The following is a 24,854-nucleotide window of genomic DNA, read 5'->3' as shown; positions in this document are numbered from 1 at the left end:
TTTGACACAGTCAACACCCGTTCCTCCTCAGTAATCTCCACTCCTTTGGCCTCCATGACTTTGCTCTCTCTTGGTTCTCCTCTTACCTTTCTCAGCGCACTTTCAGAGTCATATACAACTCCTCCTCCTCATCCCTCTTTCCTTTGGGGTACCCCAAGGCTCTGTCTTTGGCCCCCTCCTTTTCTCTCTCTATACCTCCTCCCTGGGCCCATTGATAACCTCCCATGGCTTCCAATACCATCTCTATGCTGCAGACACCCAGATCTATCTCTCCACTCCCCAGCTCACCCCCTCAATCTTCTCACATATCACAAATCTACTAAGCAACATATCAGTATAGATTTCACACCACTACCTTAAACTCATTTCAAAACCGAGCTGGTGATATTTCCTCCTCCAAATCCCCCACTCAGACTGTACCATTAAGATCAACAGCACAACCATTAGTCCTTCCCCCTCATGCCAGGGTGCTCGGTGTAATCCCAGACTCTGACCTCTCCTTTGGGCCCTACATCCAATCACTGGCTAAATCCTGCCGTCTCAGTCTTCGTAACATTACCAAAATCTGCACCTTTCTGACCAATGACACCACAAAACAACTTATCCACGCCTTGGTTTTATCCTACCTTGATTACTGCAACTCCCTCATCACTGGTCTACCGTTACACAGGTTATCCCCCCTTCAGTCTATTATGAATGCTGCTGCTTGACTCCTACACCTTACCAACCAATCGGTGACTGCTGCCCCTCTCTGCCAATCCTTTCATTGGCTTCCACTAACCCAACATATAAAATCAAAAATACTAACCACGGCATACAATGTCATCCACAACACTGCCCCTAGCTACATCACCAACCTCATCTGCAGATATCGTCCAAATCGCCCACTGCACTCCTCCCAAGTCATCTTGTTCTCTAGCTCCCTCGTCACCTCCTTTCACGCTTGCCTCCAGGACTTCTCCAGAGCCTCTCCCATCCTCTGGAACTCCCTATTGCAGTATGTCTGCTCAGCCCCCACCCTGTCTACCTTTAGGTGATCTTTGAAAACTCACTTATTCAGGGAAGCGTACCCCACCTCCACCTAAGAACTGTATTTGAGTCACCTCCATCAGAACATCGCCTACAGCTATCACCTTTTGTACCACTTCTCCCTTCCTTTAGATTGTAAGCTCCACGAGCAGGGCCCTCCTATTCCTTCTGTACTGAAATGTATTGTAATTGTTTTGTCTCCCTTATATTGTAAAGCGCTGCGCAAACTGTTGGCTCTATATAAATCATAATAATTTCAATGCGCTCTTTATTGCCTTATTTATTATGTTTATGTAGATACCAGTCAGTGGAGCTGCTGGATCAGTTCTTGCATAGGTACTTCACAGTTTAATCTTAAATCTGTATGAAAAGCTATGTTAGAACAGCTCCGTATGGGTCTCTGTGATGTGTTAAGTACCATAATAATTTTGTCCATGGGGTTCAGCCATCGTATCAGTTAAAAATAAATAAAATATGTAGTTTCACTAGCTCTTCTTTTATTTCTACCTCTTTTATTATCTGAACCTTGGGGTTTTATTTTTTCTGTTATCTGTGGAACAATATAAATTGTCCTCCTGCTTGTTTGTACTGGAAATCTTTTAATAAAAAGGTAGTAATAGAATGAGTCTATTTTTAGTGCCCAGCATTACATGGTACTAGAATGCTTAGATGGAGATGATAAAAGAAGGCAGACATTTTAATGGGACTTGGCTTCAAAGAGAAGTATGGCCAAAGCTTTTTTTGGTCATACCTCCCATGTGTCACAGGAGTGCACTTAATTTGCTTCTCCTGTGACCCAGAATCACTTGATAGTGTGCTATTGCCTGCCGTCAGATAATGTGGCAGAGCCACTCGAGGCTCTGGAAGGATCCCAACCATATTATCGGGATTCACCTAGCTGCCTGATTGACACCTGGCTGCTACTGTAAATGTATCAAATGTGCCAAATAGAAAATTCAATATATGTTAAAACAAAAATGTTTTTCTACAAAAACTCTGAGGCTCCATGAACACTGGGCATTTAATTAATGCTGATAATGTTAGTTGTGTAAAGTCACGACAAAAAAGGGAGGGTTTTTTTTAGTGGTTTTGTATTAGCGTTTAGTTGCATTTTTAGCATTTTTTAGAGTTTTTTCTTTTTTAAACGTCCAAAAACACTGGTTTGTCACGTTTTTCAGCATTAGAGCATTTTTACAGCTAAAAAAATTCCTCTAGAAACCCTCTAGTTCTAGGTTTTTTCCAGCCAATAAATGCCCCTGCCAAAAAAACGCTAATTACAGTCTGTGTGCATGGACACAGGATAACATGCTGGGGAGTTTACTGGCTGTAGAAAAAAAAATTCAAAAGCCAAAAACAGCCGCTGTAAAAACGTCCCGTGTGCAGGAGGACTTACTGAGCAAATCAAACAATAGATCTAATTTGTTTTCTTAATTGTACACTACAGCACACAGGCTAAATATTCATAGACACTATAACCCGTACCCCACTGTGTTGGTGTCCTAATGTGATGGACCGCTTTATTGTAGAGAAATCAGTCTTCGCCTAACTAGTTTATTATTTTCTATTTGGAGTTTTCAGTCAACTCCTCGCTGTCTTCTATGTACCACAGTAGAAGCAGTGCATATGGATCGGTACGCTGGTAAAACCTTGGGAGCTGTACTTGGACCCCATGCCGTCGGAACGGGCTGTGATGTTTACTTCAGGCACTGGATGCTGCACAAGCACTCACCTTGACACTTGGTGCAAAGTAGTAGTTGGCCACAGAGTGCTATACAGGTCCAGGGTTGTGGTCCATCCCTATGGAACCCAGACCCTGAAGACCCCTTGGGGGTATGCTCACTGTGATGGGCAAAGCCTGGACAATGCATAGGGATCAGCATTGTGGATAGGTAAGACAGTTACCTTGTGTTTCTGACCATTGCTGTAAAAACCAAGGCTTTATTTCTGTGAGGATATTAAAAGTAGAGGCAATAAGGAGGATGGAGGATCATGTGCTATCCTCTCAAAATAAGTATGAAGACTACTAAAAAACCTTCTTTTATTGGAACGAGTTCTTCTTGGACGAAGGTAAAATTCTGATGTCAAAAATTACCTGACTTTAGTTTCCTTCCTCCCCTGTGTTTCTAGAGGAAACCTGCTCTCTTTCTCCTACCTTCCATCTTGCTTTTCCTTCCTGGTCTTCGTATCTCTCGCTGCTTCCTCCTCTACTACTCTACTTACCCTCCTGTGAGACCCCCCCCCCCTCCCATTCTTTCTTTTCTTCCCACCACCTCCCTTTCTCTGCTGTACTTCCCTGGCCCACCTTCTCTAACTGCTGGCTCTGAGACCATTTACCTTTTTAAATCCTCCCTGTTTGTGGCCAGATCTAAAGATCCTCTAGCATCTGAGGCCTTGATAATCCCTTGGTCTCAGTTCAGATTAATCTGCCTTTCTCTTCCTTCCTGCTTCTCAGTCACTTACTTTAAATTGGTTATAAAGGCTGGACATTGCTTACTTTAATGCATTCCTTGCGTTAATTTAAAAACAATTTCCCTGGATTTGTGTCTCCCCTCACTCCCCTGTTTACTTACCTACCTGAGTCCTATCTAGATCCAGCACTGTGCTGGATAAATATACAAATGTCCTCTTTAACCACTTCCTGACCAGCCGTTGCATATAAACGGCCAGACGGTGGCACTGCTGGGTCGGGTGGCCGTTTATAAACGGCCTCCCCGCCACCTTCTTGTGTGCGCTCCCTGGGAGCGCGCAGCACCGCGATCCGGTGCCCGCTGTGTCCTCCGGACACAGTGAAACACCGATCGTCGGACGGGACCTCTGTACGAAGTCCCGATCATGTGATCACTGATTGGCCAATCAGTGATCACATGCAAAGTAGTAAGCAAGATGTCACTTGTGGCATCATTGCTTACTACGTGTGAAATCTGTGAATGATCACAGAGGTCACATGGTACAAGGCTATTAACAACAGCCTTGTACTATGTGACATGCTGTGACCAATCACAGCTCACTCAGTACTTCTCAATGAGTGCAAGAATGCACACAGAGAGAAAGAGAAATGATTGCTTTTACATCCTATATGAGTGTAAAAGCAATTAGTGTAAAAAAAAAAAAAATCTTTATCACCCTCCACAAGTAGTACAGTGACACTGTACTGCTAGGGTGACAGTATGTAAAAAAAATAAATAAAAAATAAAATAAAAAAATGTAAAAAAAAAAATGTTTAAAAATTATAATTTTTGGTTATAAACTAATTTGGATTTTTTTTTTTACTAAAAAAATAACGGAATAAATTTTGGCCAAGATTTATGATGAAATATTTATTTGCAAAATGTTATAAAAAAAACACTTTTTTTCAAAATTTTGGGACATTTCTATTTACATAGCAAAAAAAATAAAAATCCCAGCAGTGAATAAATACCACCAAAATAAAGCCTTATCTGTCTCAAAAAATGGTAAAAAATTCATTTGGGTACAGTGTTGCATGACCGCGCAATTGTCATTTAAAGTGTGATAGCACTGAAAGATGAAAATTGCCCTGGTCAGGAAGGGGGTAAAAGTGTCCGGTCTGGAAGTGGTTAAAGAGACCCTTCCAAAAATCATGTACAGATAGAGAATACTTTTCCTCTCCTGCCTGTGCTATCAAACATGCTGAAGAAAAATCGCTGGCAGAAGTTTCTTCTGAAACCCTCACTTCCAGGATTGTCAATCTTCTGTGACCCCCAAAGTGTTCAGTGGTCCCTCCCGCTGACCTACATCACTACAAAAACAGTGGTCAGTGGAAGGAACAACTGAGTGGTGCAGGGCACACAGGATATTAGCCTTTGCTAAGACTTCAGTCTGGGATTTCTTTAACAGAATAGCTTTCAGAGGTACGGACAACAAGAGAGCTATGTATTTTCCTTGGTATTCTATGAATGAGAAAACTACAGGTTCTGAAAGCCTTTGTGGCTGTCGACGTGTAGTTCTCAATGAACTACCATGGCGCTGTTGAGTGCTGTGATTCTTCCTGTCAGTAGGTATCTGCTTGCCCGTATGGGCACACAGATCCACTTGCAGGTCTGCAGGAGACCTGCATGGCACCTGTGGTCTGCTGATTGCTGGTTCAGTGCTTTAGAAGCTCCAGAAACAAAGAAAATAATAAATGCATATTTTTATTTTTTTTTTAACCCGCCAAAAAAAGGGCATTTATTTTTTGTTATCCTTTTAATTTTGTTTTTAACACTCTGCTATAAATATATTACCTTGTAGAGTATTGAATAAAAATGAGCTTTGCGTGAACTTAACCATTTTAAGCCCTGCGCATATGGGCCAAATATCTGCCAAAATCAGCCAGTACTGTAGATACCAACCGAAATTTGACCCGTGTGTGCAGGGCCTTGGTGGGGCAAGTGCAGATTTCTTCTATGTACGCTGCAGTTCATAAATTTAAGTGCCAGATACTACAACTGGAGCTGTACACCTGGCACATAGAAGGCATTCTGTGAATGGACAAGGGGAGAGAAGGGAGGGCAGAAAAACTATATAATCACCTGTATGAGAGTCACAGTGCTGACTGTAGTATTTAGCATGTATTAATTGCAGCATAAATAGAAGCAATCAGCACAGTTAACACTCCTGAGCACATTTGTTTTCTTTTACTCTTTAGTGGTTTTAAAGGTAGAAGACATGGGCATAGAATGTATTTGATTAAAAAACAAAAAGTAAAGTATCTGCAGCTCCACACTTTCTCCTCACTGGCCAATCACAGCCTGTGAAGAGAGTGGGGGAAGGGAGCCACACTATGGACACTTGAGTGCAGCTTGGGATCAAGCATACATGAGTGCTCCCATAGCAAGCAGCACTGGGTATGGGGGGGTGCTTGGCTGGAGGGAGGGCCCAGAAGCACTGGGGGTGCCAGAAGAGGAAAATCAGGGCTGCTTTGTGCAAAACCATTGCACAGAGCAGGTAAGTAGCATGTTTGTTTAAAAAAAAAAAAAAAATCCCTTTACTATTACTTTAAGAGTTTAATGGTACTTTTTTGTCTGGAATTTTGCAAGCTGGTAGAGCAAGTACAAGTCCTCATGCACAATGGACTTTTTTCACAGCGGCTGTTTTTGAGCTTTTGACTTTTCTTTTTTTTTTCTACAGCCAGTAAACTCCCCAGCATGTTATCCTATGTGTCCATGCACACATAGACATAAAAAAACAGAACTAGTGGGTTTCTAGAGGAGTTTTTTAGCTGTAAAAAATGCTGATGCGGTAAAACGCAGCAAACCAGCATTTTTGGATGTTTTTTTTTTTTTTTGGTCAAAAAAAATGCAAACACAGCAAAACGCCACTAAATGATAATGCAAAATATCTAAAAAAAAAAGTTGAAAAACTCCCATTTTTAACATGACTTTCCACAGCTAACGTTACCAGCGTTATTAAAATGCCCGTGTGCATGGACCCTAAAAATGTGAGTGGTGAGCCAACTGTCTATACAGCTATCTGTGGTTAATAGAAATAGAAATATTGGAAAGAAATTATATTTGTAAAATGTATTACTTGCAAACTTGGTTTTCTTTTATCTGCCTGTGGTGTTTTGTACATATTTAATTTTAATGATTACTCTTCGGTCATTTTGTGTTTCCGGGGGAAAAAAGATATATTTGAAAAAAAATATACTCCAACTTTTTTTTTTCTCTTTTTCATTTCCGAGTGGCATAGCTTGCTCATGTAACTGCTTTCATATGTGGCAGTAAAAGACTTCTTCCTCAAGCTGGAGTCAGGCTGGGCAAATGCACAATTTTCCATGTGGAAACTTCAGTTAGAATGGTGCCCCCTCCTCCAAAAGGCAGATTAGTCACTAAACCACCAATGTTGTTGGTGACGACTGCAGAATGAGGGCTATTGCCCCTCCCCATCACAGGAAGTAACTGGCTCACCGGGTGCAGTGGCTGAAATCTCTTGTTAACATGTGAGCATTACTAGGCATTTCATTCTGCAGCTCTGCGGTGTGTTTGCTTCTTTCCACAACAGCTGGGATGGAATGCTACTGCTGCTGGGGAAGTGAATTTGGTCTCTGCTGTATTACAAACAACCTCTCAGCCTGGGGCTCTGCAGCTCTGAAAAACCTCACTTCTACAAAGGATTTGTTCTGAAATCATGAAAGGCAGCTGATTAAATAGTGTGCGATGCTTACGGGGGCATTGAGCCTGGCAGACCAAGAATTAAGACGTATGAATGCAAAAGGACCTCCATTGCCTGCTTTTGCTGTGGATTACAATGGATGCTGTGTTTAATGGAGATACTTTAAGAAAAGATCTCTTCAACTCCTAGTGGCTGCAAGCACCTTGCATTCATAGTAGCACTTCTTGCTTTGCTTTTCTCTTCTCGGCTGCAGATTCCTGTGCTACTTGTGTCTGGAGTGAAATCTGTCTCGGTTTATTGCTTTGGACATATTGAAGTAAACATCCTCTGTTTTTCTGTCATGTGGGACGCCTGGGATTTAGCCGGCTGCATTTCACTGGGAGTACCCTTTTCCCTTGTGGTCTGACTCATCACATGTGAATGAGCTGCAGGCCATCACTCCATTGGAGCTTTCATTGTTACCACTTTTGTGGACCTTGCTGGATTTTTTATGCTTCACGTGGGGAGCTCAGTCCTGGATTAGAGCACTGGAAAGCTATACAATGAATGAAATCCATTTTCAGATTCAGTTAACATGAAAAATACAGCATCAGTTCAGCAGGATACAAGTATTCAGAGGCAACAAACAGCTGACTAATGTATTTTACCAAATGACCTTGCAGGGTGTAATGATTCTTTTTACCACCCTGTCTTTTTAAATAAATAACTTTTTATGGCCACTCAATAAATTGCTTTAGTAGATTATCTCATCTAGGAGAAAAAACACAAGTGAAGCCTGTTGGGATTGTATTTTCTTTTTCATTGAGTATTTGTTTATATATATATTTTTAAACTTTTTTTATTTTTTTTATTTCAGTATTGGTATTTTAGAGACCGTAATTTACTTCTTGCTTCATCAAAACTTTAATGGCAAATGGGAAGTAGACCTGTGAATGGGCCTGGTACCATCCTTTTATAGTTTTAGTAGTCCATGAAGTAGAGCTCTGGCTCAAAGTTTGATCGAATGAGCCGAGTGTGCATTGTTGTTTTGGAGGAGGGGGATGATGAATCCCCTGACTATGTTTCAAAATTATATTGCAGAAATCCATATTGTCCCGCACCTCCTGCAGTTGTAACGGTAAGACCTCTGTTATATGTTTCTTTAAATCAACCTGCAAGCTTAAGGTACTACCATTTATAGTGCATAAAACAGAGCTGATAGTTATTTGCAGAAATCTGTTTCTTATCAGAAAAGAATCTTGGGATAACGGGTCTGTGCCGTGCTAAGGGATAAAATAAAGTATACATTTTCAAATAGTTTCATTTTTTCCCCCCACTATATGATTTTTTTTTTTTTGTTTTTAATGTCTTTCTGGTGCTGAAATTCTGTAGAAATTATGAGTTGGTTTACTGGTGTATGGGGGGAAGAAAACTTTCTCTTTCTATTTTTTTTTTCCTTCTCTGTTGAATCACACGTTTTAGCGTGGAAAGAATTTTTCCATGAGACCTACAAGTTTTATGGCAAACCACAAAATGAGCCCTTTTGTTCATGTGCTTAGACTTGTGTTCCAGTTAGACTGACTTTTGTAGACTCCACAAGAGTATTTTTGACATTAGAAACTAGTCATGCTTTACAATTCACTTACTAGATTGTTCTGTAAAAGTCAGAGAACAAAAAAATGTGTGGCTGATGGTGGAATCAGAATATTAAGATATTTACTTACGAATGATTTAGATTCTTCTTCTTTTTTTTTTCTTTTTTTGTCTGTTAATCTCTGACTCTGTGTGTTTTGGTGCAGTATCCAAGGGGGTGGTGAATGGTCAGAGTCAATATGAATTCTGACTGTTGCTGCCTGTCACATTACCTGACCCACTTATTTCCTCTGCAACTATACTTTTGTTTATTTTTTTTATCTACAGAATAGGATTTTTTGAGGTTTTAATTTTAAAGTGAAACTTCTCCCAAAACATTTGCCACATCATTTTTCTGGGAGGGAGCGGGTACCTGGTTTGACAGGTACCAGCTCCTCCACTTAGGTTGGATTCCCTTGTGATCTGAGCAGAAGTTCAATCCCCCCCCCTCTTCCCCCGCAGCTTTCTGGGACACGTCACAGGTCCCAGAAAGCTGCACGACCAATCAGTGCGCCTCGTGCATGCGCAGTGGGCAGCTAGCTGTGAAGTTGCAAGCTGTCACAACCAGCTGCCCACAGTATGCCAGACCCGGGGACCAAAGCCAGTGAAGAAACCGGCCGAGTGAGGACAGCGCTGCATCCTGGGACAGGTGAGTGTCCAATTATTAAGTCAGCAGCTACAGTTTTTTTTTTTTGTTTTTTTTTTTTTTGTAGCTGCTGACTTTTAATTTTTGAACAGATTAGTGAAAAACCGCTTTAAAGTTGGAACACACTTCCAGGCAAATGTCTAAATTCACCTAGATTCCTACACTATATTGCCAAAAGTATTGGGGCACCTGCCTTTATACGCACATGAACATTAATGGCATCCCAGTCTTAGTCCATAGGGTTCAATATTGAGTTGGCCCACTCTTTGCAGCTATAACAGCTTCAACTCTTCTGGGAAGGCTGTCCACAAGGTTTAGGAATGTGTCTATGGGAAGGTTTGACTATTCTTCTAGAAGCACATTTGTGAGGTAAGGCACTGATGTCGGGCAAGAAGGCCTGGCTCGCAGTCTCTGCTCTAATTCATCCCAAAGGTGTTCTGTGGGGTTGAGGCAGGCCAGTCAAGTTCCTCCACCCCAAACTTGCTCAATCATGTCTCTATGGACCTTATTTTGTGCACTGGTGTGCAGTCATGTTGCAACAGGGGCCATCGCCGAACTGTTCCCATTAAGTTGGAAGCAGGAAATTGTCCAAAATGTCTTGGTATGCTGATGCCTTAAGAGTTCCCTTCACTGGAACTAAGGGGCCAAGCCCAACCACCTGAAAGACAACCCAACACCATAATCCCCCCTCCACCAAACTTTATACTTGGCACAATGCAGGCTGGCAGGTACTGTTTTCCTGGCAACCGCCAAACCCAGATGCGTCTGGATTGCTGGACAGAGAATTGTGATTCATCACTCCCAGAGAACACGTCTCCACTGCTCTAGAGTTCGGTGGCGGTGTGCTTTACACCACTGCATCCGATGCTTTACATTGTACTTGATGATGTAAGGCTTGGATGCAGCTGCTCAGCCATGGAAACCCATTCCATGAAGCTCTCTAAGCATTGTTGTGCTAATCTGAAGGCCACATGAAATTTGGACGTCTTCAGCTTTGACTCTGTAGACAGTTGGCGACTTCTGCGCACTGTATGCTTCAGCATGCACTGACCCCGCTCTGTCAATGGTCTACCACTTGGTGGCTGAGTTGCTGTTGTTCCCTGTTGCTTCCACTTTGTTATAATCCCACTAATCGATGACTGTGGAATATTTAGTAGCAAGGAAATTTCACAGATGGGCTTATTGCACAGGTGGCAACCTATCACGGTACCATGCTTGAATTCACTGAGCTCCTGAGAGCGACCCATTAATTCACAAATGTTTGAAGAAGCAGTCTGCATGCCTAGGTGCTTGATTTTATACACCTGTGGCCATGAAGGTGATTGGAAAACCTGAATCCAATTATTGGGATGGGTGTCCCAATACTTTTGGCAGTATAGCATATGTAAATGTTTTAATATGCCACGTGATTTTTGTAATTTTGTTCAGCAAATTTTGTAGCCCACCCTCCCCTGCTGGTTGGTGACTGACCTAATCACCACTATAATTTGATGCCGATTAACCCCCCCCCCCCCCAAACTGTCTGGTCAGTACCATTGTGATGTGTTGGCGCATGCACTTTTAATGTGTTATGCCACACATTTAATGAAGGTTTCATTAGGGCAGCCCAGTCATTTGAATGGATTGTCTAAAACACCACTAAAAGATGCATATGCCATATCTGGCAGCACCCACATGGCTGTCACCAATGTGAATTTGGGTGCTATTCAGAGTGAATGGCACTGCATCCCACCAACACATGTAATGTGCATTCCTGCAACACAATACTGTGAATGGGCCCTATAGGAACATCCCCACATTGTTGAGATCATCTCTTGCTAACTTTTCTCCTGTCTGCTAGAGACAGGTTTTAGTTTGACAGCAATGTGACAATGTGCAATGAAGTAATGCCTGACTTGCTGACACAGCAGAGTATGTGTGTGACTTGGAGTTCAGCTTTGAGAGGAGCGATGGGCATAGTAACTGTTTTATACTGTGTATTTACACATCGCTGGCATATTACGTGATGCTTTAGGCCGGGTCCACACCAATGTGCTATGGTTTTAGGTACAGCCATTTGTTTTTGGGAAGCTCATCAAAGATGCAGCATAGCGGACTTTGATACGCTTTCATGGAAACATACAGCCAAATAGAAGTCAGTGGGAGTGCACCTGAAATCGTGTGTAAAAAGCATATAAATTGCACTGCAGCATGTGAGTGTGAACCCAGCCTAAGGGAGAATAGTACTTGTATGGGAATTTAGAATTTCAACTGCTTGCCCTTAAGTTAAAGAGGATCATGTTTAAACCTTACTGAAATGACTTGTTTATTCTTCTGTCAGTGTGTGGGAATAGTACATTCTGGACACGGTGTGGTCACATGACAACTTCAGGGCTGCGGAATGTACAGCTTTTATTTGTGAGCAGTACCTTGTGTTACGTCATATTGACTCTTGCAGCCATTGAGAAGCTATTGACCTGAGAATATCAAGGATCACACTTCACTTGAGGTGGAAAGTGATTAGCTGTGCTGAGTATTGACTTGCTTGGTGCTTCCATTAATTATTGCATCAAGATTTGTGTCATGTGCAGCAATGCTGGACATGTTTTTAAAGGAGAACCATGTAGAAAGGGTTTTTGCATGGTTTGGCTTTAAATTATGGATAGTAAAATAATGGCTATTCATTTGTTTTAATAAGAGAAGTGTGGGATTGTGGGTTTTTAAATTTGTATTTATTTTTACTAATAAATCATACTTGCCTAAGTAGATGCAGTGGATCCCCCGTCTGCTCTAAGGGTGAGAAGAACTCGGCGATCACATGATCTGAGTTCTCAGTCACTCTGAGCAGAGTCTTACCCCATGCATTGACCTAAATAGTGAAACTTCTTTCAGTATCTTGGGAGCATAGTCTCATGCACACGGGGCGTCTGTTTAACTCCTCATAACGTCAGAACTCCTGGCAGGAGAAAAGCTGCTTAAAACACCGTAAAGGCCACATATTGCACACGTTTTTAGGTATAGTAAGCTTTTCAGTGTTCATGGGTTCCATTGGCCAGAATATTCACTTGTTCTGGCCATTGGAATGCATTCACACTCAAGGCCTGTTTAGCGGTTTTTCTGCTGATCAGCTCATCTCCTGAACACGCAGCGTCTTTCGTGGGTTTGTCTCAGCCTGTAAATGCTCCTCTTCTAATACAGCTGTGAATGTGTAGAGAGAACAGGTGGCGCACACACCTAGTGCATTATCCAAGGTTTATTGTAAGGAAAGAAAGTAGAATAAAAACATACTCACAGACGAAGCATGTATCTAAAAAGCATAGAAAAATGACAATGGCCACAATGGCAGGCAAGGTGTTCTCACTGTCAGTGCGGTCAAAGGGCTGACGCGTTTCGGGGACAAATCCCTTTCCTCAGAGCTGATGACCAGCCTCTGATGCAGATGTGTGATGAATGGAAAGTAGGAGCCTTGCTGTTGATGCCTGAGGCAGGTGTGTGCGCCACCTGTTTTCTCTCTATCCAGTGGCTGATTTCCTCGTCTGAGGAGGGCTGCACCCCTGAAGCATTTCCTTTGGTTGTCGCTGTCCTGGTACCCTTGGCTTCCATTTTGGCTGTGCATATCCTGAGGCGCTGGAGAGTACGTACAATATCTGGTTCAGCTGTGAATGTGTACATGGACACACGGGCTTACCTAGAGGTACTTTTACAGGTTGAAAAAAAGAAAAGTGGTGTTTTTAAGGCCAGTGTGAATGAGGCCATATAGTTATTGGATCAGCCCTTTGAATTTGGAAAACCTAAATTTAGAAAGCATTCTGTAACATTCAGACTTACAAGTACATGTTGAGACCAAAGACTAGTGTTCAGATGTGATGATTTGATCCCTTTTGTATAAGGTCTTTGTTGGGATCATGATTTACTGAGCCTACTACAAGACTGTTCTATGTTCTCTGTTTTAAACTTCGGAAATAAGAACACATAACTTGTAATTTTAGTGTATAGAAATATTAATACTTCCTGCATTCTTGCTGCAGATTCAGTCTAATTGCCTCCATTCTTTTTCAGCCTCCCTTGGTTCAAGCTATTTTTAACGGGGATCCAGATGAAGTTCGTGCGCTGATATTCAAGAAGGAAGATGTAAACTTTCAGGTAAAAAGATTATTATTGAAAGTAACAGTGAGCCCAGATTGTATAGTTATTTCTAGAATCATTATTATTATGGACTTTTAAATGAATTAATGCTCAAAAGCATTAAGTGCCTAGCATTACACACAAAAAGCATTTTTCTGCCAAAGCACAGCTGCTTTTGGATACGTTGGCAGTGTTTTTTTTTTCTGCCTATAAAAGCCCCTGCCTCTAATTGTCTGTGTGCATGGACACATAGGGTAACATAGAAGGATGTTTGAAGGCAGAAAAAAACCCACCAGATATGCCTTTAAACAGCGGATTTAACGGTCAGGCATGAGGCCTAAATCTTTCTTTCTTTTGTAATGATTCCTAATGAGCTTGGATTTTAATAATTCGGTTGTGGAAGTACAATAAGTGATATTCTGAGGCTTGTCTGTCGTGGCCTGTATGACAATACTTTGTATGTTATTAAAGAAAGCACCATAGAGAGGGTTTTGCACTGTTTAGCTTTAAATTATGGATCGTAAATAAGAGGTTATTCATTTATTTCATTAAATAGGTCTCTTATAATGCATTTGTTTTACAGTGGATAGTCTTAACAGGCTTTTTACTATTATAAAAGTTAAGCAAAAGAAATTACATGCCATTATACCCTGAAGGCCCAACCTCCTTAACTGCGAGGTCACAGGTTTCACCTGTTTTCCATGGCAACATTCCTGTAAAGGCATGTTTGGTGAGGAATTATCATAACTTTCTGCCGTGCTGTTTGTATATTCTCACGGTCCATTGCAATTTTTTTTTTTTCAGCCCCTACTTAAGGATACTGTAGTTGGGTTAAGATGGCCATAGACGAATCAAATGTACTCGGTTCAGCGGGAACCAGCTGAATTTCGATTTCTCTATGGGCCTGACTGTACGGAATTCAAATTCAGTACAACCAGCCTGTTGGGGTTTTTTTTTTCGTATGGGCGTTGTTAAAAATCAAAAGACAAAGGGTGTAGCGCTGTAAACATATAAAAATTCAAAGTATGCCAATAAGTCCACATATAATAACCATAAACGCATGTTAAACCATAAACGAATATATAATCTTAAAACAGAAGAAAATGCAGCAGATGAACTTGTGACTCCAGCCGATAGTGAAAAATGCGCACTCACCGGAAGCGCATAGATAATGCGCATAAATATAAATCCTCGAGGTATACTGGACAATCCGGTGAACTTTCCTATGGTGCGGTCATCAAGCCGTTAGGGAAGTATTTAAATCCACTGGATCCAGAGGTCCCCTTAAGATTGGTGAGGTGATCAGCCTGGATATGGGGCTCCTATTCCTCCGGATATGCTGGATACTATCAGGTACCTGTGGGCTTAATAGCTCCAGACAGGAGCCACAAAAGAAGTGCTCATAGTGTAGTAGATTAAATGACTTTATTGTAGTACCGCATAAAACAGATGGGGTATGGTGATGAGCAGAAAGAACACTATACCTTGATTAAAATGGCCGCCCGGGCTTCTTTCCAGCTCCAGGCGGCAGTAGTGTCATGTGCTGTCTGGTTCCTCCTGAGGCCTTTCGTGCAATGGCACTTCTTCAGAGTCCACCTTACTCTGTTTGGTCCGTAAAGTGGTGATCATGGAACACCCCTGCTGGTGATGATGGGGCACCCTTTTTGCTGACCAATGTGAAAAATCCAGTGCTAAGAAATTTTCTCACAGCCACCAGTCCAATAGCACAGGCTATGTAAGTTGTCTTTCTAATTCTGTATAAAATGTGTGAATATTCTGCACGAGCTTACAGAGCGAGTCAAACTTAGTGAACTTTCTAGCTATGATAACGTTGCCTCCTGATATGCCAACCCCCCAGACAGAGGCGGCTTCGTTGCCAAATTGCTTCTATACTGAAACTGGCAGCCCGGAGAAAGAACAAACTTTTACTGTGGCCATGGGTTTGTTTACATGTCGGCATCCCTGCTCTGTGGTTTTGCGACAGCAGTAGAGAGTTAAGCTGGCCATACATCATACAATTTTCCTTTAGATTTCTCAAATACCAAATAATATGTCAACCCTAAACAACTCTTTCAATTTGTACCCAATCAGGCAGTCCCTTGTACTACATAGCTGAAGGTAAATCTAAGGCTCCATGCACACGGGGCGTTTTATTAACTCTGGTAACGTTAGTTGTGTAAAGTCATGTTAAAAACATGAGTTTTTCAGCAGTTTTTAGCGTTTTTGTATAGGCGTTTTGCCGAGTTCTTTTCGCATTTGCTTTTTTTAGCGTTTTTAGAGTATTTTTTTACCAAAAAAAATTGTTTTTCTGTCATAAGTCCAAAAACACTGGTTTTACTGCATTTGGCCGCATTAGAATGTTTTTCCAGCTAAAAACCTCCTCTAGAAACCCACTAGTTCTGGGGATTTGTTCCAGCCAAAAAATGCTGATTACAGCCTGTGTGCATGGACACATAGGATAACATGCTGGCTGTAGAAAAAAAAGCCAAAAACAGCAGCTAAATGTTCAATGTGCATGAGGACTAAAGGAGATTGTACAAGAAAATTATATGATGTATGAACAGCTTGTGTGTGTGTATAGGCAAATCTTCTTTTTTTTTTTTTTTTTTTTCCCTTTCTTTTTTAAGCTTTGGATAGAGTGGGGAAAGGTTAGCCAAGTTTTCATTGTTACCATGTCTGTAAGTGAGGGTAAAATCTAAAATGCTACAGTTGTCATGAGTGCAAGAAGTGAGGATAAATCTTCCAATGGGACAAGTGTTCTGGTGACAACTGTTTGAGGGGAATCCCTATTTTAGTTTTTTGCTTCCTGCTGCATCTCTAAGGTACACAATAAAGGAAAATGTGCCTATTTGGTCACAGCAAAAAAGAAGCTGATAGGAATTTTAACCATTCCCTACTCCTAAACTAAACAAACCTTTAACCACCTCCCGCCCACTATATAGTAATATGACGAACGCAAGGTGGTTCTCTCGTTCTGGGAGGACGTCATATGACGACATCCTCCCATTCTAACCACGCATGCGTGGCTCCCGGAGCACGCGGCAATCGGCGGTGCGCTGTATCCCTCAGACACAGCGGATCACCGATCCACGGAAAGAGCTGAAGATGTTGGCTCGGTCATGTGATCAGCTGTGTCCAATCACAGCTGATCACATGTAAACAGGGAAATTCCGGTTATCGGCATTTCTCTCCTCTCGAGCTGTCACGCTGACAGCTTGAGAGGAGAGACGGTAATCGGCATTCCGCGGAGGGGACATGTACATTGATGATCAGGGCACTGATCCATCAGTGCCACGTGCCAGTGCCACATCAATGCCACGTATCAGTGCCTACCAGTGCACATCAATGCTACATATCAGTGCCCATCTGAGCTACCTTTCAGTGTCACCATCAGTGCTACCAGTCAGTGCCAGTCAGTGCTGCCTATCAGTGTCCATCAGTGCAGCCTATCAGTGCCCATCACTGAAGCCTCATTAGTGCACATCAGTGAAGGAGAAAAATCACTTATTTACAAAATTTTATAACAAAAATTTTCAGTGTTTTTTGGTTTAAGAAAAAATAAAAAACCCAGAGTTGATTAAATACCACCAAAATAAAGCGCTATCTGTCACAAAAAAATAACAATTTCATATGGGTACAGTGTTGCATGACCATGCAATTGTCATTCAAGCTTCAGCAGCGCTGGAAATTGGCCTGGGCAGGAAGGGGGTATAAGTGCCCTGTAGGCTTGTGGTTAAAGTGGTAGTAAAGGCAGCCAACCAAATCCCTAAAATCAATGTAGCCAGTACGCCAAAGCTTTTAAAATGATTCTGCCTTATTAATTATCCCCCATCTGTTTTTTTTTTTTTTTTTTTTTTATATTTTAGCTGCATATTTTGTTTTGCATGTCTCGTATCCGAAGCCAGCGCCATATTTTCTGTTGATTTCTGCATCTAGACCAGGGGTGGGCAAACTTTTTGACTTGAGGGCCGCAATGGGTTCATATATTGGACCCGGGGGCCGGACCAAGAGTAGATGAATGATGTGTATGTGTCATCCATAGTAAGTATAGTAATATTCCCCCATAGTAAGCATAGTAATTAATCCCCCATAGTAATTAATCCCCCATATAGTAATTCATCCCCCATATAGTAATTCATCCCCCATATAGTAATTCATCCCCCATATAGTAATTCATCCCCCATAGTAATTCATCCCCCATATAGTAATTCGTCCCCCATATAGTAATTCGTCCCCCATATAGTAATTCGTCCCCCATATAGTAATTCGTCCCCCATAGTAATTCATCCCCCCTATAGTAATTCATCCCCCATAGTAATTCATCCCCCATATAGTAATTCATCCCCCATAGTAATTCATCCCCCATAGTAATTCATCCCCCACATAGTAATTCATCCCCCACATAGTAATTCATCCCCCACATAGTAATTCATCCCCCATATTAATTCATCCCCCATATTAATTCATCCCCCATATTAATTCATCCCCCATATAGTAATTCATCCCCCATATAGTAAGTCCTCCATATAGTAATTCATTCCCCATATAGTAAGTCCTCCATATAGTAATTCATTCCCCATATAGTAAGTCCCCCATATAGTAATTCATTCCCCATATAGTAAGTCCTCCATATAGTAATTCATTCCCCATATAGTAAGTCCCCCATATAGTAATTCATTCCCCATATAGTAAGTCCTCCATATAGTAATTAATTCCCCATATAGTAAGTCCCCCATATAGTAATTCATCCCCCATATAGTAAGTCCTCCATATAGTAATTCATTCCCCATATAGTAAGTCCTCCATATAGTAATTCATTCCCCATATAGTAAGTCCCCCATATAGTAATTCATTCCCCATATAGTAAGTCCTCCATATAGTAATTCATTCCCCATATAGTAAGTCCCCCCTATAGTAATTCATCCCCCATATAGTAAGTCCCCCATATAGTAAGTCCCCCCCCTGTGTCAATTCACTTACCTTTGGTCCGCGCGTTCCTCTCGTATTCCCGCGCCGTTCTGGTCTTCAGGGAGGACTGTGAGAGGAGTTGGTCACGCTGCCCCGCCTACATCCTGGCTGCCCCGCCTACATCCTGACAGCTGCAGAGTCCTGACGTCCGAGAGGAGGGAGGGGGGCGGCCATCCGAGAGGGGGGGCGGCCATCCGAGAGGAGAGGAGGGGAGAGGAGGGAGGGGAGCGGGCGCCCGGCACACAGGAGAGCCGCATCTAAATTTGTAAAGAGCCGCGGCTTGCCGACCACTGGCCTTGCGGGAGCCTAGCTCCGCCGGGCCGGATTAAAAGGTCCGCCGGGCCGGATTAAAAGGTCCGCCGGGCCGTATACGGCCCGCGGGCCGTAGTTTGCCCATTGCTGATCTAGACTCTTATGTATCTTTTGCCCTTTCTGTCAGTAATTGCTGAAATCTCATACATGGGCTTTGTTGTTCAAGCCGCCAAGTGCTGTACTTTCTCTCCTGTCTGCTTGTTCCATGATCTATGGCTGTGTTTACATCCCCTTGTGACATTGCAAGTCACATGGGGTGTTTCAGGAAGTTGTGAATGGGGTTTGACTCTCTGGACTTGACTCTCATCTTCCAAATTTGACTGACGCACACAGAGCATGCCATGAATCACAGCAATTATGCGCATGCGCCGGTGACAACATTTAGAGTGAACATCACTGGATTTCTAAAAAACCGGCGAGGGTTAGGCAGAATATATAACCACAACACTGTGTAAATTCTTTAGGAGTGATTTAAATGGAGAAGAGTTAGAATGGAGAGTTTTCTACCACTTTAAGAGTTGTTGCATATTTAAAAGGACTGCAGCTCTCATTTTTATAGTGGTGGCAATTTTATATTTTGCTAGTTTAGTCCTGACTTGACCTTTCAGGCCTATGTATTTCTTTGGACATTGGGTGGATGTGCCCAGAGGGAACAGCAGATGGAAAATGAGTACTCCGAAGGAAAGCCAGTGACAGACTATGGAGTCACCTTGAAACTGACTCATTTTTCCCTGTAAAAATGTTAAACTGCAAGAATTATTGTTAAAAGAAATATTTTCACAGGAGGCTGACAGGAGGAGTAGGCAGATGAAGGCACTGCTGGATTGTGGGTAGACTTAGTATAATGGTTGAAAATGAATCATATGTAGCTAAATGTGAAAGTTTGCTAACACTGTTCAGAGTGAATTATGTTGCTAAAAGTTAAAATTCTCTGAATATTGAATATACTGCATATGTGATCCATATTGCATCACACACTGCAAGTATGCTAGTATGTCTCACTGTACATTGATGTCACTATGAATATGCCAAATGTACACACTATCAGACTTGCTCATTTTTGTACCTTTTTTTTATTTTTGAAACTCAATTAAAATGTATTGAATAAAAAAAAATCTCTGAGAAAAAGGCACATTTAAGGTTGGTACATACAGTATAATAGAGCTGTTCTCGTGCATTGCAGTTGTCACCTGGAAATCTAGTCTGATTTTACTACACACGTGATTTTGATGAACTGTTCTTTTAGTTTCATGCTGCTGCACTTTATTCTGAATAGTTTCCACAAGAAGTTGGCTCTCATCCCTATTCATGTCTCTTATCTTGGGGGAACTTCCCTCCTTCCACATGTGAGCATTATAAATGCCTACCAGGGGTGCCTCCACCTTACTCTGTAGGTCTTTCTGGTTTTTTTTTTCCCTAGTGTCTGAGCCCTGGTTCACAGTGAACCGCACTTCTACGCAAATCACATGTGATTTCTGTGTGGTGCAATTAGAGGCGTATATTTTTGTATAGCTTCACACCCATGTGATCTGATTCTGCATATCGCATTGTGTTTTGTGAACAGATTTCGAGGTGTTAACTTAAAATACACACCCGCAGCGGTTTGCATGAATAGGGTGCAATTTATGATGTGGTGCAGAAGTTACACAGAAACTGGTGCGAATTCCGCACCGCATCATTGTGAATCAGGGCTGAAGCTGATGGATTCTTTTGTAGAGAAATCAGCTTCACTAGTTTGTACATAACCTTTTAAGTAGCTGCTGGGGGAGGAGCAAAGGAAAGTGTCACTTGAGTGACAGCTGTAAATTTGTTTGGGCTGCCACATCACATCCAAAATGGCAGCAAGTAGTAGCAGTCAAAGAGCTTTTGAACATCTACACAAGTGAGGCCGTTACAAGTAAATAACGTGCCTGAAATATATTGAATGCACATATAATCTTGTGTGAAGATTGCTGATTAAATCAGTGGCTTGACAAAAAGGTCTCTTTAAGGAATGCAACTAAGTTTTGTTTTTCCTCACCAACCCGTGACTCTTCAGTGAAGGAAAAGCAGCACACTGCACTGTCACTTTTCTCCCTCCTCCTTGCAGCATGCACCTTGTTAGCACATGAACACTGCAGTTTAAAGTGGTTGTAAAGGCTGAAGGTTTTTTTAGAATACATGAAAGTAAAAAACCTGCGTGCAGCATCCCCTTCATCCCACTCTAATCACCTAAACCCCCTCTCGAAACAGTGATGTGCTCTCTGGATAGCCGACACTCCCTCTTCTCATTGGCTCCCGCTGCTCTCAATCACAGCAAGTGAGCCAATGAGAAAGAGAGGATTGGTATGAGCCGCAGCTCAGTGTGTGAATGGACACACAGAGCAGCAGGTGCCCCCATAGCAAGCTGCATGCTGTGGGGGCACCCAACAGGAGGGAGGAGCCAGGAGATCCTGCAGGGGACCGGAGAAGGGGAGGATCCCGGCTGCTCTGTGCAGGTACAGTGGGGATCGAAAGTTTGGGCACCCCAGCTAAAAATTTGTATTAATGTGCATAAAGAAGCCAAGGAAAGATGGAAAAATCTCCAAAAGCATCAAATTACAGATTAGACATTCTTATAATATGTCAACAAAAGTTAGATTTTATTTCCATCATTTACACTTTCAAAATACCAGAAATAAAAAAAAAGGCATCTGCAAACGTTTGGGCACCCTGCAGAGTTAATATCTTGTACTGCCCCCTTTGGCAAGTATCACAGCTTGTAAACGCTTTTTGTAGCCAGCCAAGAGTCTTTCAATTCTTGTTTGAGGTATCTTTGCCCATTCTTCCTTACAAAAGTCTTCCAGTTCTTTGAGATTTCTGGGCTGTCTGTCACGCACTGCTCTTTTAAGGTCTATCCATAGATTTTCAATTATGTTGAGGTCAGGAGATTGTGAAGGCCATGGCAAAACCTTCAGTTTACTCCTCTTGATGTAATCCCCCGTGGATTTCGAAGTGTGTTTAGGATCATTATCCATTTGTAGAAGCCATCCTCTCTTTAACTTCAGCTTTTTGCACAGATTGCATCAAGTTACCATCCAAAATTTGCTGAAATTTTATTGTATCCATTTTTCCTTCTACTCGTGAGATGTTCCCTGTGCCACTGGCTACAACACGACCCCAAAGCATGATTGATCCAACCCCATGCTTAACAGTTGGACAGAGGTTCTTTTCATTAAATTCTGTGCCCCTTCTCCAAACGTACCAAAAAGTTCAATTTTAACCTCATCGGTCCACAGAACTTGTTTCCAAAATGCATCAGGCTTGTCGATATGTTCATTTGCAAAGTTCAAACGATGATTTTTGTGGTGAGGATGTAGAAGAGGTTTTCTTCTGATGACTCTTCCATGAAGACCATATTTGTACAAGTATCTCTTTATAGTGGAATAGTGTACCACAACTCCAGTGTCTGCCAGATCTTTCTGGAGGGATCGTGCAGTCAAACGTGGGTTTTGAATTTTTTCTCACAATCCTGCGAGCTGTTTTGTCTGATATTTTTCTTGGTCTTCCAGATCTTGCTTTAACTTCCACTGTTCCTGATGACTGCCATTTCTTAATTACATTCCGAACAGAGGATATTGACATCTGAAAACGCTTTGCTATCTTCTTATAGCCTTCTCCAGCTTTGTGAGCGTCAACTATTTTCAGTTTCAGTTTTCTAGACAACTGCTTAGAAGAACCCATGGTGCTGATTGTTGGGGCAAGGTCAGATGAGTCTGGGCATTTAAAACCTTTGAGATTGACATCACCTGGTCTTCCCAGATGATGATTGAGAACAATCCATGACACTGGCAGGTCTCAGCTTTGCAAAGGGGGCAGTGCATGCTATAAATTCTGCAGGGTGCCCAAACTTTTGCAGACGCCATTTTTTTGTTTTCTGTAATTTTGAAAGTGTAAATGATGGAAATAAAATCTAACTTTTGTTGACATATTATAAGAATGTCTAATCTGTAATTTGATGCTTTTGGAGATTTTTCCATCTTTCCTTGGCTTCTTTATGCACATTAATACAAATTTTTAGCTGGGGTGCCCAAACTTTCAATCCCCACTGTATGTATAGACATGTTTGTTATTTTTGAAAAGAAAAAAAAATGCCTTTTTAGAATCCCTTTAAATATGGCCTCCCTTCTCTTCTAGGTCACAAGAGTGCACTTATTTCTGCACTGCTATGACCAAGATTCCCAGGCTTTAGCCTACTGACGTCATTCCAGTCTAGTCTTTGTAGGAATCGCCACAATGTTGGGATCCACCCATATACAATAACCAATTGGTCACACCTCCGTTATGAATGTCAATATTCCTGGATCTTTTAACTGCTTTAAGACCAGGTAACCTACATCATCTGGTCTTAGCGGTTATACCAGGAAGATGTCTCCGCTATAGGCATCATCCCAATAATGTTTTTTTCAGTGGGCAATTCACTTTCAAGTGAAAACAATCCCAATGGCTAATTAGCCGCTGGATTGCTGTTACAGGGGTCGCACCTCTCCCATCCCACCCGAGAGCTTGGCACTGAAGCCAACTGTTCTGCTGGCTCACCATAGCAGAGACCAGAACATGTCCAATATTCTGTTACATGAAACCGTGAAACAAGTATTTTGTCCCCTTCTGTTTTGGGTTTTTGTCCCTTTGTTGGGAAAGAGTCGGATCCAACCCCAGATTTCTCAGTGAAGAGGACCTGCTTATTGCTATCACAAGGTATGTTTACATTGCTTGTAATAGAAATAAAAGTGATTTATATATAATATTAAAGGGACAGTGTAAAAAAATGTGGCTGCATCATGATTGTGGGCCTTATTGTTGCTTCTTTCCAGGCAGTTGCATACACCTACTCTCACTCTAGACTTTGTCCCAAACTGCCAGAATGTTGAGTTGCAAACGGTCTTTGGACTGACCTTTACATCAGAATCCCAGACCACACTTGAATTCACTGAGCTCCTAAGAGCGCCCCATTCTTCTACAAATGTTTGTAGAAGCGGTCTGCATGCCTAGGTGCTTCATTTTATATACCTGTGGCCATGGAGGCGATTGGAACACCTGCATCCAATGATTTGGATGGGTGTCCCAATACTTTTGGCAATATAGTGTGTGTGTGTGTGTGTATTTATATATGTGTGTGTATGTGTGTATATATATATATATATATATATATATATATATATATATATATATACACACACACACACTTGGACACCAGTACAATTTTCATACTTTTTGGCTCTGTATGCCACCAGAATAAATTAAAACAAAACAAAACAATCCAAATTAATTTGAAATTCAGACTTTCAGCTTTAATTCAAGGGGTTGAACATAAATATCAAGTACACATTTTAGGAACTGCAGCCATTTTTATACACAGTCCCTCCATTTTCAGGGGCTCAAATGTAATTGGACAAATTAATATAATCATAAATAAAATGTTCATTTTTAATATTTGGTTGAGAATCCTTTATTGGCAATGACTGCCTGAAGTCTGGAACCCATGGACATTACCAAAGACTTGGTATCCTGCTTTCTGATGCTTTGCCAGGCTCTAACTACAGCTATCTTCAGTTTTTTGTGGGTCTTTCTGCCTTTAATGTTGCCTTCAGCAAGTGAAATACATGCTCAATTGGTTGAGATCAGGTGATTGACTCGGCCATTGCAGAATATTCTGCTTCTTTTCCTTCAAAAGCTTTTGCAGTGTGTTTTGGATCATTGTCCATCTGTACAGTGAAGTACTGTCCAATCAACTTTGCTGCATTTGGCTGATTCTGGGCTGACAGTATATCTCTAAACACTGCAGAATTCATCTGGCTGCTTCTGTCACATCATCAGTAAACACCAATGACCCCTTGAAGCAATGTCATCACACTGCCTCCACAATGTTTTGCAGATGAAGTTGTGTGCTTTGGATCATGAGATGTTCCAAGCCTTCTCTGCACTCTTCTTCTCATCATTCTGGTACAGATTAATCTTAGTTTCATCCATCCATAGAATGCTTTTCCGGAACTGGTTTGGCTTTTTTAGATGTTCTTTTGCAAAGTCTAATCTGGCTTTTCTGTTCTTCAGGCTT

General features: G+C 41.7%; 1 protein-coding gene across 4 annotated transcripts in view; it reads left to right on the top strand.

Moving 5' to 3' along the window:
• The window catches only part of ANKRD28 (ankyrin repeat domain 28), a 194,974-nt gene that overhangs the window by 60,380 nt on the left and 109,740 nt on the right, over positions 1-24,854 (top strand). For 2 of the 4 annotated variants that reach the window (XM_089659998.1, XM_089659996.1), the window contains exon 2: positions 13,436-13,519. In XM_089659998.1, coding sequence (XP_089516124.1) covers positions 13,436-13,519 — 84 coding nt within the window. Of the gene's footprint in view, positions 1-7,004; positions 8,258-13,435; positions 13,520-24,854 lie in introns of those variants that run through there. The other 2 variants (XM_089659995.1, XM_089659997.1) reach the window with 2 other exon arrangements.

The sequence above is a fragment of the Staurois parvus genome, unplaced genomic scaffold, assembly GCF_062004578.1.
Source record: "Staurois parvus isolate SC_StPar_1 unplaced genomic scaffold, SC_StPar_1.0 ptg001194l, whole genome shotgun sequence".
In the NCBI taxonomy this organism is placed as follows: domain Eukaryota; kingdom Metazoa; phylum Chordata; class Amphibia; order Anura; family Ranidae; genus Staurois; species Staurois parvus.
The sequence above is the reverse complement of the archived record's forward strand: the minus strand, read 5'-3'. Positions and strand labels throughout refer to the sequence as shown.